General features: G+C 39.0%; 1 protein-coding gene across 1 annotated transcript in view; it reads left to right on the forward strand.

Annotated features, from left to right (window-relative positions):
• LOC140235293 (uncharacterized) overlaps positions 1-14,456 on the forward strand; it is a 40,320-nt gene that overhangs the window by 23,435 nt on the left and 2,429 nt on the right. Inside the window, exons 12-22 of the mRNA XM_072315323.1 lie at positions 2,239-2,364; positions 3,069-3,161; positions 4,757-4,861; positions 6,235-6,362; positions 6,864-7,071; positions 8,664-8,788; positions 9,255-9,468; positions 10,867-10,991; positions 11,858-12,059; positions 13,526-13,624; positions 14,097-14,267. Coding sequence (XP_072171424.1) covers positions 2,239-2,364; positions 3,069-3,161; positions 4,757-4,861; positions 6,235-6,362; positions 6,864-7,071; positions 8,664-8,788; positions 9,255-9,468; positions 10,867-10,991; positions 11,858-12,059; positions 13,526-13,624; positions 14,097-14,267 — 1,596 coding nt within the window. The remainder of the gene's footprint in view (positions 1-2,238; positions 2,365-3,068; positions 3,162-4,756; positions 4,862-6,234; positions 6,363-6,863; positions 7,072-8,663; positions 8,789-9,254; positions 9,469-10,866; positions 10,992-11,857; positions 12,060-13,525; positions 13,625-14,096; positions 14,268-14,456) is intronic.

The following is a 14,456-nucleotide window of genomic DNA, read 5'->3' on the forward strand; positions in this document are numbered from 1 at the left end:
GAGTAATTTTCTATATTGAGTTCATGATCGAAAATAGATAAATCAATTTTAGTTTCATTTAGAGCGAGTAAATGTATGTCGTTTGACGTCACAAACGCTCTAACTTCATCTATATGTCTCAAAAGACTATTGACATTTAAATGTGCAATCCTTAGACCGTTACCTCGTACATCTTGATGCAGTTCCCCTGAAGTAGGCAAATTTCTTTGTGTCATATTGACCTCATGTAAATCAACATCTGCAGCAGTTTCACAATCAATATAAAAAGGCATCTGCTTAAATAAACAAATATTACACTGCCAGTCGTTAAAAGTTTCTGTCAAATCATCATAAACTCCTTCAGAAATACCAGAACAAGCAATATGAAGCCACTGCTGGCAGTTAGTACATCTCAATCCTTTTTGATTTTTTTTTCACAGGTTTCTTACAACAAACACATGGAAATTTATAAATACTAGACTTCATTTAGCAGGGAAAAAGAAACAAAAATGAAACATTGACTGTGCAGAACACAAAAGCATGAGAAAAAAAATACACAAACAAGTATAATCGCATGTATATCGCGAGTATAGGAACACAATGTTCCGCAGACAGAATTTAAAAGTATTCAGAGTATTCAAAGACTCCTCAAAATAACCACGTCATATTCCAACTGGATGTCAATGTATAGACTTCAATATGCATGAGTGTTCTAAAATTATGGATTTAAAACACAAATCATTCAAAATCTTACATAAATTTTAAAAACACGTGTACTAAGCATGCTAAGTGATCTCTGGTGATCACTATGCATTCATCAGATACGTTGTACGATCTCACAAAAATAGTTTAATTTTTAAATTGTTTAAACTTTAAATATGATTGAAATGGTTACCAACAGTAACCAGCCGACCGCATAACGGAGAACAAAAATCTGATCTGTAAAACAACTGTTCAGTTAGTAGGAAAATACGCGTCCGGGGAAGGGTGAGGTAAAGCAGCAACTGCTGCTATACATCGACGAGTGATGGCGCTCTTCATCCATGAAATTCGTGAGGGTAGGGGTGTGGGGGCGGAAATGCAGTGGTAACCCTTGGCCAGAACATAAAGTGCTACAGTCAAGGGTTAATCCTAGAACAGATAATGCGATGGCTGAAATCACACAATATTTGAGTTATCATAAGCGGGGACATAGCGGTCTCATGAGATAATCCCGAAAAAAAAAAAAGTTTTCAAATCAGTCTACTTGATTGTTTATCATGAAACGTCCGCAGGATTCAGAATCCAAGTAAAGGATCAATAAATTGGCATTAGAATTAAGAAACAAACCAGCGAGCACACGCACGCACTCACGCACGCACTCACGCACGCACACATGCACGCGTACATACATTCATCACACTTATTATAATGTACTTGGGTGTATTCTCAGAAATGACCAAGTTTTAGTGAAGAACAATTTAATACAAATGCCTATGCACTGAATATCAAATGTTCTTTCGCTTACCTCTCCTGCTCTTTCCTCCTTACCTCCTGTTCCACTCCTCTTCCTGGTCTTGATGTTAATTCTACCTCCTCGAATCCGTTAAAGGGGATATTCAGTCCAAACATTAGTCTTATAAGAGAGAGTATGAGTTCAAAGGTACAATTGTGATCGGAATCGGATGAAAAATAAGGAAGTTATGACATTTTGAAGTTTCGCTATTTTTTTTTTTTTTTTTGGGGGGGGGGGAATAGTTCTTGAACAGTCAACTAATATGCAAATGGCAAAGTGAGCATGTCATCCCCTCACAACTTACCATAGTTTGTAAATAAAATGAGGAAATGTCCAGTTTTTCATTCAAACACAATAATGCCCGATGCTCAAACCCTTGTACATTGTATATCCAACTGATCACTATGATTCTGAAGTTATCCAACCAGGAATAACGTCATGTTTGAGGCTTCATTGACAGAAACATTGAATTTTCGCATTTTTTTTCAATATGATCAATGGAAAATTGCGAGGATATGACATGGTTACCTAACTCATTCGCATATTCACACCCACTGTACAAGAACTGTTTTGGAGAAATTATCAAAACTTCACAATTTTATTACTTTTTTATTTTTCATGCGATTTCAGTCAAATTTTTACCGTTTAACTCCTAAAATGTTACTCTTCTTTCATCAGACTAACTTATATTTGGACTGGATTTCCTCTTTAAGGCAACTGCTTAAAAGTCTTGACGAATTTTCGATGCACTTTTCCCTTGTCAGAATGTGAGGGACATCTTCCATGCAACAACACGGGCACTCTGGCCAGAGCTCCCGGCTTCCAACACATCAGAAATGGCGTTTGCCTCTGTTACTGCCCAGTACCGTGGAGTGGGGAATACTGTAATGGTGTGTCCTTTTATGGTGTTCTTATATTTCAGCAGTTTTTGCCTCATGTATACTTGTCCTATGTATGTGTGTGTGTGTATGTGTGTGTGTGTGTGTGTGCGTCTGTTTGCGTGTATGTGTGTATTATTGTTTTGATCTATGATACTACTAACTGATTACCATTAATCTGCAATGATCTTATTTCTTGGCCCGCATTTAACATGTAACTTCCGACTTGAGCCCTTCAATGATGTCATCAATAATATGATTTAAATATATGAAGCTGAGAACCCTGGACAGAAATTTTAATGGCCATTGATTTTGAAAATAGACAAATCCCAGTCATTTTTTTTTTCTTTGGGGGATTTTTTCGGCAGAAAACTTTCGATTTAACAAAACAATAGCCCGTCTAGTTGAACAGGTGTAACTCATGAAATTACAAAACAAAAGAAAAAATCTAAGTACTGTATTGACTTGAGTCCATTTTACGTTTTAAATGTGCTGATGTTCGGATAAACTAACCACAAATTGCCGTCAAATTAAGTAATGTAATCCCTACAGTTATAGGAGTAGAATACATCATTGGTTTTAATAGCTTGGAAAAAGCAAAAAGGGGAAATTGTTTGAAATATGGCTACTGACGAGTATATAAGTATGTAGTTGAGACCCTTTCATGTTTTTCCACTCATTTTTTCCATTTTCCTCTTCTTCTGTTCCACACGCAGAGTGTAATCTTGAGTGTGAGCACGGGGGAACCTTGGACGAGACGACCTGCACCTGTACCTGTATGGACGGATGGCTTGGAATTGAATGCACCAGTAAGAACTTTACTGCACTCCACCAATTGTACGAATTGAATTTAAGGGTTTTTTCACAGAGAAATTTTATTCACTTAAAATTCAGGTACAAAATAAATGGCACATGCATTATGATACATAAAGGTAAATAATATAATTTGACAGGTAGCTACAGACAGTCTAATATGAATACGATTCCAATTGATATTGGATACGAAACCTTTATTTTTCAGACATATATTCATCTACTTTCTTCGCTTGCCTTAAAAATTGACAAATTAATGGTAAAAAATCTAATGATTTCTCTTTATTTCTGGCAGAAAATATAGAGTATTTTGAATACAAATAAACCACATTATAACAATTAAGGTTTTCTGTAGAACCAAGTATAAAAGTACTTTGAGTTTGATTCTGTAACATAATTTCCTGTATTTGAGAAGAAAAAAAATCTTTGAGTTACATCGCATTCCCAAAACCTGACCGGAAGTTGATGTGCACGTATTTATGTTCCTTGTTGAATAGCAGGATATATATAAAAGTCTCGAAAGCATGAGTTAGCATAAATCTTTACGCAACGGCGCATGAAAGTTTTGTTAGAATCAAGACAACTATAGATATTGGGGAAAGTTTACACATTTCTTTCTACACAAAATACAGTGATGTCGGTCACGTGAGGGAGACCATTGTTTTACCACATGTATGTGATGATACCGCGTGTAAGTATCGTAGTGGCTTGCTATACAAGATTTTCACCATATTGTTAAGCTGAAATGAATCTAAAAGTAGGAAATTAGCTCTCATCAATTATCTTCAAGAGTTATGATTAGCAAGCTTTGATGACCTTTTATAAAGTCTTTTTGCAACTTTTGCTGATTGTATAGGCCTATGAAGATGATGTGATGTTTAGTTGTACAAACTGAAAATGTCTATCCTGTGATATTTCCATTTGTCCTCCCCTACCCCATCCAGATCCATCTCTTCCTTTCTTTCTTTCTTTCTTTCTTTCTCTCTCTCTCTCTCTCTCTCTCTCACACACACACACACCCACACATACTCACACGCACACACGCACACACACCCACACATACACAAGTCTGCGTCAGTAATTAAGGGTTCGTTTATCAACTCTTTTTCTTGGCAGAAACATGTTTTCCAAACGGCTTTCAGGGAATTTTTACGAGATGATAAACGCAAAGCTGTTTTGATTATGGGGTTCGGAAAGCCTTTTTGAAAATCGCAAATTTGTGCTTTCCGAAACAGGTTTCCAGAAACCTGTTTCTAGAAGCCCTTTGAAGCGAATTAAACGCAAAGCTGTTTTGAAACGGTTTTGTAATGCAGTTACGAACCAAAATGCGCAATGCAGCTGCGCAGTGACATGGCCAGTTTTCGTGTTCGCGATGAGATGATAAACGCAACTATTTTGGAAGCCGTTTCTAAAGGGCTTTGGAAACGGCTTTTGAAAGCCGTTTCAAACAGGGGAAAGATGATAAACGCATTTACTGTGTCTGCATCTGTGCGGTCACGTGTGAGCTTATCTGACCTGTTTACATCCAACCCTACCATTTTTTAATATTTGTTTTATTTTATTTTTTATTTTTTGCCTATCGCTCTTGTAGAACCATGTGTGCAGAAGTCCAGACTGTGTACTGGTCGAACCTTGTCGTTGTGTGGTCAGGCTCCTATCATAGATGATCACTGTCCAATTATGTGCTCCGACTGTAGTAAGTATTGACGTGACAAATATATATTTGTCCAGAGCATTCCAAATTTTCTATTGTAAGGTAGTTGAATTACAACAGAAAATATCGTGAGATACCTCTACACTCTGTATCAGTGGGGGAACTCCACCCTGAAAACTAGTTAGCAGAAAAATTGGAAGCAGGAAAATAAAAGGAACAGGACAGTGAAAGTTCTGCAAATTTTGATCAAAACCAGAAAGTCATATGATTTTTTTTTTTTAGTTGTGAGCAAGCAAACACAAATTAGCAACTCCATGCACGTAGCTCACCTTCCATTTGCCCTGTGCCCAACAACATTCCATATCTTTATCGTCATTGATGACGAACCATATTTTTGCATGCAGGGTTGTATACGAAAATATTGACAATAATAGTTGCAGTTCATGCAAGCTACTTGATGGGTAATGAATATGTCTTATTGTTTAGTACAGAGCAAATGGGGATGAGCTCGTATGGGATATCACAGATTGCTACCGATAATAAGTTATTGTTATTTAATTGATCACAACTTCAAAAATCACAACTTTCATATAGTTTCCATCTGAATTTGAAAAAAAAAATAAATCACTAGTCTATTCATCTCATTAATTGTCTGCTTATATTTACTGATTACCAGGGGTGACTTTAATCCATTCTATGATCCCGAGTTTACATCCAACTTGGTGCGTACTTCACTGGACAAGTAGTCCCATTCATAATTTCTCTCGTAGCCCGGATGACAGGTGCAGGCAAAGTGGATATCTGTACCTGTCAATGCTATAGGGTCAAAATAATAACACATGACTCGAGAAGAGTGGTGCGCACAATAGTAAAACTGCCATTCGTAAGAAAAGGACCTTATAACTGTAATCATTATTATCATCATAAACTGGATTAGTATTGCTATATTAACATTCACATGAATAGTCATAATATACGTAGTAGTTCGTAGTATAGGTGGTAGGTGATAGTAGTAGCAGTAGTAGTAGTGGTGGTGGTAGTTTATAGTAGTAAAAGTATATTAGTAGTAGAAGTAGTATGTATATGATTATGTATAGCAGTTGTACAACATGTAGTTGTACCAGTAGCAGTAAAAAAAGAAGAAGAAATATTTGCATAACTATTACTATTGTTTCGGTTGTTTACATAATAATTACTCTTCTTTTTCTTCTTATTACTATCATTATCATTTAATTATCATTATCATTATTGCAACTAGACAAAAGTTCTACAATTAATTTCTCTTTAGTAATTTTGCTGATCATCATGATTCTTGACAGAACAGAATTGTAATGATGGTTTCCCACTTTGGAATGCCGTGCAATAACTTGAATGGTGTGGATAAAAAGTAACCCACTGAACGTGTACTCTTACAGCACCAGTATCGGACGGTACCATTCATCTCATGAACGGAACTGATAACACAGAGGGACGAATAGAGATCTTCCTGAACAAACAATGGGGAACGGTGTGCGATGACGACTGGACCTTGGAGAACGTCCACGTAGGCAAATGGAACGGTCTACCTTCTTGAGTCTTTTTTAAAAGGGAACAATCAAGTAAATTATCGAGGGATTACAAGTGTCATCACTCTCATTGCCCTGAAGGCCTATACCGGGGAATTTAAAAGCCGTCCCTATAAAGGTACCCCTAGTACTATCGCTGCTGCCACGGACTTGAACCACTGAGTCACACAGCTCCAAAATCCTCCCTCCCTCTCACCCTCCCCCTCCCCCCCCCCCCCCGCCTCCCCGTCTCTCTCTCCTAGTGAAAATCCTCTCCATACTCACGTTGTAATCTTTTTTAATGAAATCCAACTCGAGGATTTTCTATAAGAAAAATTAAATGGAAAGTTATAGAAATCTTATCAAAATTGGACGTAAATCAAGTGACCTGCAATAATAGTCGAGTTACACCCAAATAGCTAAGAATATAGTATTTCAGTTTTTACGGTGGTAGCTGTAATTCTAAAAAAATACCTACTCTCTTCTGAAACGACATGCAGGTAGTGTGTCGCCAGCTCAACATTGGTGCCGCTGTCGAGGGCGTGAAGTTCGGCGCTGGTAAAGATATTGAAGTCCTGCTCGACAACGTCGACTGCGACGGATTTGAAGACGACCTCGCTTCATGCGACCATAACGGTGTTGGCGTTCACAACTGTGCTCATAGCGACGACATCGGAGTCCGATGCTCGACTACAGACCCAACGTCTGGTTAGTACAGTGGTTTTCGTATGCAAAGATTTTTTTTTTTTTTTTAGATTTTCAATTTTGATATGTAGTTCTACTTCACAAGTCTTGAACCAAGGAAAAATCATTCATTCGAAGAAAAAAGTCTCAGGTGCTATATAAAGTGGTGCTATAAACTTCTCTTCAGTTACCGAACTTCAATCATGTCATAAAAGAAGATTATTAATTGATACTTAGAAGTGCTGATGAATGAAAACTGAAAGATTTCAGTCGAGTCGCAGTCTGCTTTCTTTTGTCAAACGAATAAAACCAATATCAGAAAGAGATATCATACTCTCAAGCGAATGAAATATTCCCGTTAAGCTATCTTTTGAAGGAATAATCATTCTTGCCTAAAAATACTTCCAAAGTGTTGAAGACAAAGCATATCGTCCCAAATTCACGTCAAGCTTTATACCATTTAAACTGTCAAATTGTTTTAGAAGCAAATCAGATTTGAAAACAAAGACAATGCTTATGCCGACAGCTTCCTTTTCCCCACAAAGCAATTTTATTCACATAATCAAACATTCAGTTACAAATGAAAGTCACTCTGCATGAAACACCGTAAAACACGCTTTGACAGACAGCTAAAAGCGGGGCAATTAATGTGAATTAGATACCAGTGGGATACAAAAGCTGTGGTGTTTGCTGACATATTGTATTCATCTATCTTTGCTTGATTTACACGACAAAATGAGGGAAAATTAATGATTATAATAACTCTGAAAATTGATGAATTTTAAAAAGCTTCTTCTACAAAACCAGAAGTGATAGAGATAAATAGTTGCTGCTAAGATCATGGCCAAGTACATCGATGACTGTAAAGTTGTAACTTTGTTCATTAGTTAGAACCTCTAATTACTAAATCTTGTAAAAGATCTTATTCCATAAAACCGTAATGTTCTGAGTAAGGACACTTTGCTTTACTGTGTGTAATAATAACAAGTTTGTTTATTACAGCTTTACGGGTGGCCCATTGGGGTCGGGACCAAATTGGGAGTATCATTTTTTTTTTTTACATTTTGATCTTCTCTTTGAAAAGGCAAGATTGGGTCTTGTACAAACTTTATGGTATTATTTCCAGTTTGATTGAATATACGAATGGACAACCATGCTCCCTGGCGGTCCCCCAAAGCATTGTATGGAAAATGGTAATGAAATAATATCATGAATATAAAGAGGAAGAAGAAATTGAAATAGAAAGAGGAGGATACACACATTTATTAAGAAAGGTACGTTAATTTGACGTATCGAAGGTAGTTTTCCTATGATATCATTTCAACTTTTTTTTTTTATTTGTGGTCAAAGTTGGTGAATATAACGGTCAATTTGCCTTCCTTATCGTGTCATGTGGATCGATAGAAACCCTCACTTTTAAAAGATGACTTCCTTATGATCGCAAACGTGTGCTAATGTATGATGGAATAAGGCCCGTTAATAAGGGAGTACCATAATTACATGCAGTGTAATTTGCATGATTGACTGTGGTAGCTACTGCCTCCTCGAGACATTGCAGGTTCTAACGAATTTCGTCCCTCCCCTCCCCTTCCCTCCCCTCCTAACTTTCACCTCAGACGCCGCAGATGGCACGCTTCGTTTGCAAGATGGCTCGGACGAGACAGAGGGTCGGGTGGAAGTCTCCTACGGGGGAGAGTGGGGCACGATCTGCGACGACGTCTGGGACGTCAATGACGCCCATGTAAACATTGCCGCGGTTCCCTATCTATTCTTCTTGTTTCTGTGGCAGAACACCACTCTTAAACCGATCCCGGCTATAACGAGAGTCCGTGTTTGCATTGTGGGGATTTCTTCAATGAGTAAAACACAAGAAATAAGCTTATTGGTCGGACACATTGAGGTTTTACATTCTTGCTTATGAATATTCACTGTGCTAGTAAGAGAAGGAAGGAGAAGTGTAAAGTTGAAAATAGAAGATACAATTGTATTTAAATAGCTGCACACTTTTGAATACAGGAGGAAACCACTGTATAGAAGACAAAGCATGTCCGATATAAATCAAAGAAAACATCCTTCTGTGAAAATTAAGACGCAGATATATTTCATAAAGAGGAAAGAAATTACATTGTAGTATAACGTGCAATCAAATAGAATGCCGTAGGTTCATAGTCGCCTTGAATTGCATTATCTGCGCATGTCCAACACAGGTCGTCTGCAAACAGCTTGGCTTCAGTTCTGGTATGGAAGGCACCCGCCAGGCTTCTTTCGGACGCGGTGTAGGACTGATCATGATGGACAACGTTGAGTGTACAGGCTTCGAGGCGGACATTTCTTCCTGTCAACGCAACGCCTGGCTGAACCATAATTGCGGTCACCACGAAGACGCCAGCGTCCGCTGCTCGACGACCGACACATCTTCAGGTTCGTTTGTCGTTTACCTGTGTCCTGATGGAAGTTATAACCCCTTAAACTTATTACATGTATGTTCTCTGGCGTACAGAACATAAAAACTATAATTTTACTTCATAATGGTAACAGGAAATGATGATCGGTATGGCATACATGTCAAAACATTCTTGTCATGGTCGTATAATGTACTAGTAAGGTACCCCAGTACTTCGAAAAACTTCAAGACGGGCGAAAACAGACCGAGTTTGTTGTTAAAACCGCAGCTCATTGTAATTTTATGCACTGTACTAAACTCGTATTTTTTTTAATCTCAAGGTTTAGACGATCTTTTGCTAGTACATCATTTTGTCAGTTGTTCTTTAGTTCAGTCAACTGCCGACATCGATCACTGGGCGTCGTGAGTAATCTTCGCGTTTTCATCTTCTTTAAAGCCCATTATGTTTCGTCGAACTTTTCAGGATTCATAATTCATGCTACGTTTACACCATGTACCCGTCGGCCCCGTTTGCCCTAGCCCGACCAGACGTGCGAATCTCGACTCCTGCACAGCGACAGGGCCGTGTATACATCAGTACTTATGTTTGCCCGAAATGTAGCGCGCCGTGGGACGGGGGATATTCTTCTTGTATTCTGTCTGCATTCCAGTTTTGTTACAAAGGTATCCTCGCTCCAATCATGGATCTATACAGTAGCTCCATTCTCCAATGAAAGAAATAGCTATCCGACGCCGGTGTCAAGGCGTTTGGTCAGGCTAGGCTACACTATTTCACATTGCGTCCCCTACTGACGGCCATACAACTATTTATTGTCAACAGCCTGTTACGTGCTGTCACGTTATGTTGCGTTCATCCCGCCGGATACGGCCTACCAGGTTTCTCATCAGCACCGTGACGGCCGTGGGATTTTTTTTTTTGAACGGCTTAAAAATATGACATGGCATACACGACAATCACGGCCTGTCGTGTTTGCCATCCCGTCCCTTCGCCTATCTCACGTTCATCCCGTTTTGTTCACGGTTGCCTGAACTTTGGTGTAAACGTAGCACAACATATCTTCATGTGGGATTATTATCAATTACACACTACTATGGCGGTTGTTTGTTCGTTGGCGTGCATTTCTGTACAATAGTGCCAGTGAAAGTGTAAGCTTATATCCAGTACATTTCGTTCGAAAAGAAATGAACCCCCCCCCCAAAAAAAAAAAGAAGAAAAAAAAACCAACAACCCACAAACAAATAAACAAAGCAAAAACCGAAACCAAAAACAAAACAAAAATATTATGCTTCCAGACCGAACGATCTTTATAAGCTCATGCTCATTCGTTTTTCAGACTCATATGCGAGTGTTGGTCTCTTGCACGTGACATCTGTATCTCTATTCTATGTATTTATTTTGTAATTTTCTCTGGCAGACGCCGAAGATGGCGCCCTCCGTCTGGCAGACGGCTCTAGCATCACAGAGGGACGGGTAGAGATCTCCTACAGGGGCCAGTGGGGCACGGTGTGTGATGACTACTGGGGTATTGACGATGCTGAGGTTAGTAAGATGACAGATACGCCATCTCATTCACTCCACTTATTAATACCGTTTCTTCTAGTTTTTGTTTTCAGTCTTATAAAGAAATTGCTTACTCTGACTTCAAAAACCTGTCGCGGGGACGCAAATACAAGTAAATCATTCCTCCAATTACTCGGAAATTTGCTGCTTTTTATCATCGTAACTCCGACCTGTAAAGGCCACCGCACAAAACATTACTTTGAGAATGATTTAACATGTCGGATTTCCACGACGATCCTCTACTTTCAGCCAATCTCGCCAAAGTACGATGCACTGATATCAGTCCGTGTAGTGTGCGGTGCCGAGAAGTAACGGGGTCGAAGATCCCGACTCGCTCAACTGGTCGCACGACTTTTGAGTCAAGCCGGGTCATACGACTACTCCCGCGACTCGACACCGCGTCGTACGACCGGTGAACCTGCAAGATTAGTCTGCAAGAATCTTCAGCTGATTGAAGGAGGCAGACTTCATGATAATACATGTAATGATATGATAATAATAATAATAAGAAGAAGAAGAAGAAGAAGAAGAAGAACCGTGGCAAAGTCGTGCAGTGTTCCATGGCCCCTATGGCCTGAATTCACGAAGGTGGTACAATCTTTGTTCATGGTTTAAATCAGTCATTTCGTCGACTGAATGACCATTTCGTCGACGAAGTGTTAACATTTCGTAACGAAATAGGCCGTGCGACATTTGACGCCCCATACAAAACTGCGGTCTTTAAACCATGGACCAAGATTTTACCACCTTCGTGAATTCGGGCCTATAGACTTTTGCCGAAGAGAGACGAACCTGAAGTTTGGGAAAAAGCAAACGGCAATGTCTCTCAATCTTCACACCCAAAGGTTGTGTGCAAGCAACTTGGCTTTCCTGGGGCAATTGAAGCTACGAGTGCGGCCAGCTTTGGGCCAGGAGTGGGTCTCATCCTCCTGAGCGAGGTTCACTGTGAAGGCAATGAGGCGACTTTGGGCGCCTGTAACCGCAATCATAGCTGGACTCGGCACAACTGCGCGCACGCGGACGACGCCGGAGTGAGATGCGTTCCAGGTACGAGTTGACTATTCCTCGCCACTTGTTGCTTTTTACTTCTCTGATTGGGGCTTTCTTTCCCACAGAGTTTTGTTATACACTTCCAGCGGATAAGCGAGAAAATATTCTATTTTATCAACTTTGATTTTCTCATAAAAAGTTTGTCCACACCAAGTTGTGGTCACACCTGACAAATATGCAATTGTTCACTGTGTAATTCTCGCACAAAAAAAAAAAGAAACTCTTTTGAAAGAGTGACTGCTTGTTATGTTTCATTTTCAACTAACGTTATGAATGATTTTACATCGTAAAGGAAGCATAAATACATATAATACACGTATATATATATATATATATGTATATATATATATATATATATACACAGTATATACAATATAACTATATATAGATAAATAGATATATAGATATAGATGATATATATTATATATATTAATTTGCAAGCGTCGGTAAGGTGTGAAAATGAATGATAAAGAAAAGATGTTAATTTATTAACTCGTGAAAGATTATATTGCGCTCTTCCTCCTTTTTGGCTCTCCCATGTTTTCTGTTTTGTTTTTAGCGTTTTCTTCTTTTTTTTTCATCAGGAAAAAAGACAGTGATATTTACATACAGTATTGTCATATCTATCTATTCACATAATGATGCATTATCATGCATAGAATTTGAATTCATTAAACTCAATGGCGCGCTAATACGCTACTTACAGGTGTCCCGTACAAAGAGAATGAACACTGTATAACTATGTGCGTGTTACGCGCTTTATTCTCACGCCTACGTCTCGTACGGCTTTTAGAAATCATCGCAATTGTGATCCACTTTTTGCTCGGTATGCTACGGTACACACTGCTCCCAATATACGGTACACTGTAGAATGTCGAATTCCCTCCAGGGGTCCGTATCATGATAGTCTTTAATATGAGAGACTTTTTGCTCATGAGATACAATTATGAGAGACTTCATGAAATGGATTTGACTTCTCTTTGAAAGTCTCTCATAGCTACATAATTATTCATTCATGAGCGACTTTGGCTTTTCTGAGATTTATGTAAAGACACTTAACCCGTTCCGTGCGGTAACCTTGAAGACTGCGTATTAAGTCTATGGGAATTTCAGAATTCAGTATGAATCGGGTTAAGCGATGGCTTTATGAAACGGCGGACTCCTGGAGGATGTCTGGAAAGTTGAGTTCATGTCTATTACATTGTATCTGTATTAGTGTTCATTCCCTGATGGCATAAGGGTGATGGAACTGAATCGCACACACTGTAGGATCTACAGTATATTCTGTACTACAGGGAGGTGTTCGTACTTATGTGGACGTCTTACCTCCCTGGGTGGGAAGGAATGGTAGACGAATTCCCAAAATGTTGTCTTATGCGAAAGCATAAGGTTTGTTTAGTGTGTCTCTATAGCCTATGTTAGATTGCTTATCTCTTCATGTCTGTTTCTCCCCATATCTTAAGCGTGTTCATCGTCCCCGTGCCTTAACGGAGGAAGCTGCTCTGAAGGTCTGACTGGCCCCGAATGCAGCTGCCCCGTCAATTTCTACGGATCTATGTGCGGTGAGAAAAAAGAAAAGAAAATAAAGAATACCACATCTGTTGTGTCTCGCAAATTGTATACCGTGAAAATAAATGTCAGTTTATATATTATATGATATATATATGATATATATATATATATATATATATATATATATATATACATGATGTCATCTCTACTGATACTTCAATCCATCCTTTATGTCATCAGCCATCAGTATGTTTTCCTTTGAATTTTCGTGATTTCATCTTAAAGTGTAATTTCACAGCGAATTGTCCGATATGATGTGATGAGTATCCCTGCATTCACTCAATGCACGAATATATTTGAGTTTCATTCCCTTTCAGATTTTGACATTTTTATTCGTCGTTGTTTTCAAATCCCTCTGTATGAGAAAGCAGATTCACACACGAGTTCAGGAGCTATGGTACCCTGCAGCGGCGTGCGTAGGGCCCTTATAGGTTCATGTACTGTCTTTATGTCCATTCGTAGGTTGCGCGGTGCTACACACTCCTGATGTTGGGGATACAAGACAATACACCTTTCCCGGATGGCGCGTGCCTGCGGGTGTGACATCACTGGATTTTGAGGTCAGCGCCGATAACGATGCCCATATTGGTCTCTCCAGCATTGATGGGGAAGTGAACAGCATGTATGAACTAGGTGAGAAGTTTATTTTGATTTACAATCGAGTGTCTCTGTAGAAAACGCCCTTTGTGTTTTTGTTTGTTTGTTTGCTTTTTGTAAGGGTACTGTTGAGGATCAGACTACTTGCGATTTTGTTGTCAGAGAAGGCCTATGCCATGTACACCTTACACACAAACCTTCTTCAGAGTGAAAAAGGCAATGTGC

This window comes from Diadema setosum, chromosome 11 (assembly GCF_964275005.1).
Source record: "Diadema setosum chromosome 11, eeDiaSeto1, whole genome shotgun sequence".
NCBI classification, from domain to species: Eukaryota; Metazoa; Echinodermata; class Echinoidea; order Diadematoida; family Diadematidae; genus Diadema; species Diadema setosum.